Below are 4,336 nucleotides of genomic sequence, written 5' to 3'. Positions count from 1 at the left end.
GCAGTCAAAACAAACGTCCCAGAGACTGCTGTGGACTCTGCACTGTGGTACAAGTAACACTGTCACCTTTGTATTTGCAGCAAGTGGGTGGCTGACTTCAGAGCTACATGACAAATCTGACTGACATATTCTGTCTTTAAACATCTTCCACTTAGCCCAAAGTGAAATTAAACTGCATGGGAATAGACTCTCATTTCCCCCTTTTAACAGGACTGCAAAGGGAGTGGGGTGTTTGTCTCTGATTTTAAACCAGCTCAACGTGCGTGTCCTCTGTATTTTCCACCACAGCACGTTGAGACGATCATCGACACTGCTGCCTTCTGATCATATTCTCAGAGGGGGAACATATGCATTACAGGTAGAGTTTCTTTGTATTAACCTTTTGAGGCAATTTTGTAAAAATAAATTTTTACTAGGAGTGGGGAAAAAATCGAATCAGCATTTTTTTGTTTGGTGATTTTAAAATTTATTTGTTTCTTAATTTTTTTTAAAAGTAATTGATTAAACGACTTGTTCGTGACAATACTTTTTCTATTGTATTGTTTTTGCAAATTAAAATATACTAATAAGTATTGTTTTTTAAGAAGACGTGACGATGAAATGGCTGGGATAAAAAAAAACTGCTTTTTGATGCTTTTATTTTTGCTGATTTTATACACAGTCAAAGCTTTTGAAAAGAACGTTTAAAGATTAAAAAAAAAAATGACTCAGATGCGAAGAGTATTTTTGGGAGAAATACAACTTCTGATATTTTCTGTAAATATCAACATTCAACTTTTTCACATGGCCCAATGTAAAGCCAACAAAAAAAAAACCTCAAAAATCGCAATTCAAAATTTAAAATTGAAACCCCTAAATTAAAAAAAAAAAAAAAATCTAATCGGAAAAGAAGCATATTGTCCCAGCCCAAATCTTTATCAAAAACTAAAATGCATAATTTACATGACAGTTTATTTTGTTCATTGTTTAAATTACAGTCAAACACTGGCAGAGGGAAATGTTGACCCGTCAAAGTCTTCACTCTGTGCAGCTGCTCCTGCTCCTTTATGTCTCTGCAGGCGCAATGAAATTTAACATGTTCAGTAAGTCAGTTCAACTCTGCATTTTAGGAAAACATATTGCCTTAGAAGTGATTTTGTCTTACTTTATATGGCAGCTTGTGCACAACTGTATTTCTTGATATGACTGTTTGGATCATTGCTCAATATCTGACCTTGGTTAATATTAACGTGTGTGTGTGTGTGTGTGTGTGTGTGTGTGTGTGTGTGTGTGTGTGTGTGTGTGCGCGCGCGTGCGTTTTTCTATACTTGTGGGGACCAAATGTCCCCACAAGGACAGGAAAACCTGGCACGATGTGCCTTTTGGGGACCTTTTTCCGGTCCTAATGAGGGGAAACAATGTTTTCTTGACCATGTTTTTGTTACTGAAAAAAGTAAAAGTGCAAAAGCATTTCTTTAGGGTTAGGCATTGTTGTGGTTTGGGTTAGGGTTAGGACAAGGGTCAGGGTTAGGGGCTAGTCAATGCATTATGTCAAAGAGTGTCCTCACAAGGATAGAAATACAAACCTGTGTGTGTGTGTGTGTGTGTGTGTGTCTGTGAGGAGACAGAAACTACACTCCTAAGGAAGGCGACGTGAGACTGTCCGGCTCCACAGACGCGTCTGAGGGTCGAGTGGAGGTCTACCATGAGGGTCGATGGGGGACGGTGTGCGACGACAACTGGGACATGGCTGAGGCTCAGGTGGTGTGTCGCCAGCTGAACTTCCCCGGGGCCAAATCTTTGATCATCGGGAGGCAGTACCAGCAAGGTGCCATTTTATCTCCACATATTGCCCACCAGAGGGCAGTGAGATGTTTCAAATTTTCAGGATCACAGATTTAAGTGTTTCATGACTCACTGCAGAGGATTTCACAAAAATGTTTTTTTTTTTTTTTTTTTTTTTTTTTCTTATCTCACCCTCAAAAGCGCCTGGACCCATCTGGCTGGATGATATTAACTGTAAAGGCACAGAGAAGCATCTGGTGAATTGTGAATTTAAAAGCTGGGGAGAAACTGACTGCAGTCATAAGGAAGATGTGGGAGTTGTTTGTCAAACAGGAAGTAGGTATCTGACCTCTGGCGTGGAACACACAGATTCCTTCTGTTTCTACCCGTGTTGATAATAATGATGTGATTCCAGGCACCAATGAGACCATCAATGATTCTACACACTCACTGGACCACAGCATCAGTCTGTCGGACGACCTTGGACAGATCTTTGACAGTGGGGACGGCTGTGACTTCTTGATCTTAGTCCGAAGCCCCACTGGAAACATCCAGGAGAACGGGACCACAGAGATGGCTGAGACAAAGATCTGTGCACACAAAATTATCCTCTCACTATTCCCCCTTTTCAATGCTTCTGGAGGAATCTCCAACATCACGGTAGACGTCAGTTCATCATGCCAACGGCTTTTTCCTTCTTTCATCAGGTAAGCTGAATCTAACATTACATAGATGTTTTATTCATTTTCAATAACTGTTTACTGGGCATGTTATAAAAAAGAAATCAGCAACATCTTGAAACATTAAAAGAGTCTTCAACATTCCTTCTCTTTATCAGGTACATTTACACCCGTAAGATAGACGTGACTCTGTCCTCTGCAATCTGTGTCCACCGGATGGCGTCGACCTTTGGGGTGAAGCAGCTGATGGAGGATGTAGGTCGGCTGTTTTCTAAAGTCATCCCAGATGACAGCACCTTTCACAACCAGGTGTCCATTTACAACTACGCCGTGGAGACTGGCGATTTAATTCTCAAGGAAACCAGTGTCCAGTTCCTGGCCTGGAACTACCAAAACCTGACCAGGTCTCCAGCTTGGAATAACCTTCCTGTAGAGCTTCTTGGAGCTCTTCTACCCCGATCAGATTTGGTGGCAGCAGATGAGTATTTTGTGCTTCAGTCTGTAGAGAGATGGATCACAGAGCAAAAGGGCTCCATCAGTTTGGAAATCCAGGCTGAGCTGTTGAGCCACATTCGCTTTCCGATGATCCCTGCTGAGAAACTGTATGAGCTGGAGTCCAACTCCTCCCTGTACAGCTCACACAAGAACATGTATCGTGAGAAAATGTTGACAGCGTTTCAGTTCAATATTCTGCTTTTTAGCAAACTGGCCACCAATCCAAAATTCAGCAAAGACAGTGCTGATTATCAGCCCAGGATCTATACTGCTGAGCCCTGGAGCACTGCCGTTGGCCCGTCAGTGAATCCATTCAGTACTCACAGAATGTATGGATACGACTCTGTCTTATTCAGGACGCCTGTCCACAGCAGCCTGATCTTTAAGAACAATATGATCAACTGGCAGGCAAATATCTTCAAGAGCCAGAACGAATGTTCAAGGAATGGTCTGTTCTGCGAGTCGGTCCCTGTCGCACGGCTAGCTCCTAACTACAATCCTGACAACATGTTGTATCACAATCGAGTCATGACGATGTGCAAGGGCACGGTGTGTCAGGTTCTGGGCTTCAAAGGCAACCTGGCTCCCATTGCAACGAATGGTACTTCATGCCTGTGTTCTGATGAGCAGTACACGTACCGAGTTGTTGTGAGACCAGAGTATGTCTGACAGGCTGAATCAATCTCAATCAATGAATCGCTCTGAAACAATGTCTTTCATCATAATCATGTTGATTTTCATCGCCACGTCGCTTGAGGGATTTGTTTTGGCGGCTTCACCAGCATATATTCACATAACATTATTCACACATGACATGACATGTCGTCATGGAAACATGCACAAATAATTTAAACATCTAGACATATTTGCGAGAGACACACACACACACACACACACACACACACACACACACACACACACACACACACACACACACACACACACACATATAAGTAAAGATATTTGTCATAAGCATGAATCACTGGGGAAGCTTAATGTGAAATGTCTGGGTGTTATTTTTCTTACAGCTCTATCACTTTCTTATAATCTTTGCTGTTTTTGATGTAAAAACAATAAAATAAAGTTGATCGGCTCTGTTTCTCTGGGTGCTGATTTTTTGATTTCGTAAAAGCCATTATGATTCTTAGAAAATATTAACTCATTTTCATGAAATCTTCAGAAGTAAGACTCCAACTGATGAAAGCATTTCGTAACCAAGCTGAGGTCCATATAACCACTTCATGAAGGAAGCTGGACATTAATAGGCTGAGGTTTTAAAAAAGGCACATTTGAGAAAAATGTTGCTTCAAATTCAAGCAGAAAAGCTAATCTGCCCTTATTGTGTGTCTCAAGACAAAATGATCTAATGCTGTCAGCTGTTCAAGTAGTTTTAATCG

The 4,336-nt window shown here is 41.4% G+C and overlaps 1 protein-coding gene across 2 annotated transcripts; it reads left to right on the top strand.

Annotated features, from left to right (window-relative positions):
• The first annotated feature begins 977 nt into the window (after nt 1–977).
• Nucleotides 978–3,773, top strand: LOC115386960 (galectin-3-binding protein A-like). 2 transcript variants are annotated; one of them, XM_030089433.1, is made up of 5 exons: nt 978–1,082; nt 1,601–1,807; nt 1,966–2,100; nt 2,180–2,471; nt 2,603–3,773. In XM_030089433.1, the coding sequence occupies exons 1-5, from the start codon at nt 998–1,000 to the stop codon at nt 3,606–3,608; spliced, it is 1,725 nt and encodes a 574-aa protein (XP_029945293.1). In that variant the 5' UTR covers nt 978–997; the 3' UTR covers nt 3,609–3,773. The 2 variants fall into 2 exon arrangements, with proteins under 2 accessions (XP_029945293.1, XP_029945294.1); XM_030089434.1 differs by having other exon boundaries at nt 983–1,082; nt 1,604–1,807.
• The last annotated feature ends 563 nt before the right edge of the window (nt 3,774–4,336 follow it).

Source organism: Salarias fasciatus, chromosome 4 (genome assembly GCF_902148845.1).
Source record: "Salarias fasciatus chromosome 4, fSalaFa1.1, whole genome shotgun sequence".
NCBI classification, from domain to species: Eukaryota; Metazoa; Chordata; class Actinopteri; order Blenniiformes; family Blenniidae; genus Salarias; species Salarias fasciatus.
Note: the sequence above shows the minus strand (reverse complement) of the source record. Positions and strands in the feature narration are given on the sequence as shown.

What these genes read in the sequence shown, in the direction of transcription:
- LOC115386960 (XM_030089433.1), top strand. Translation starts at nt 998, where the DNA reads ATGTTGACCCGTCAAAGTCTTCACTCTGTGCAGCTGCTCCTGCTCCTT. An exon ending in AATGAAATTTAACATGTTCA is followed by an intron (nt 1,083 to 1,600) that starts GTAAGTCAGTTC and finishes TGTGTCTGTGAG; the next exon opens with GAGACAGAAACTACACTCCT. An exon ending in AGTTGTTTGTCAAACAGGAA is followed by an intron (nt 2,101 to 2,179) that starts GTAGGTATCTGA and finishes ATGTGATTCCAG; the next exon opens with GCACCAATGAGACCATCAAT.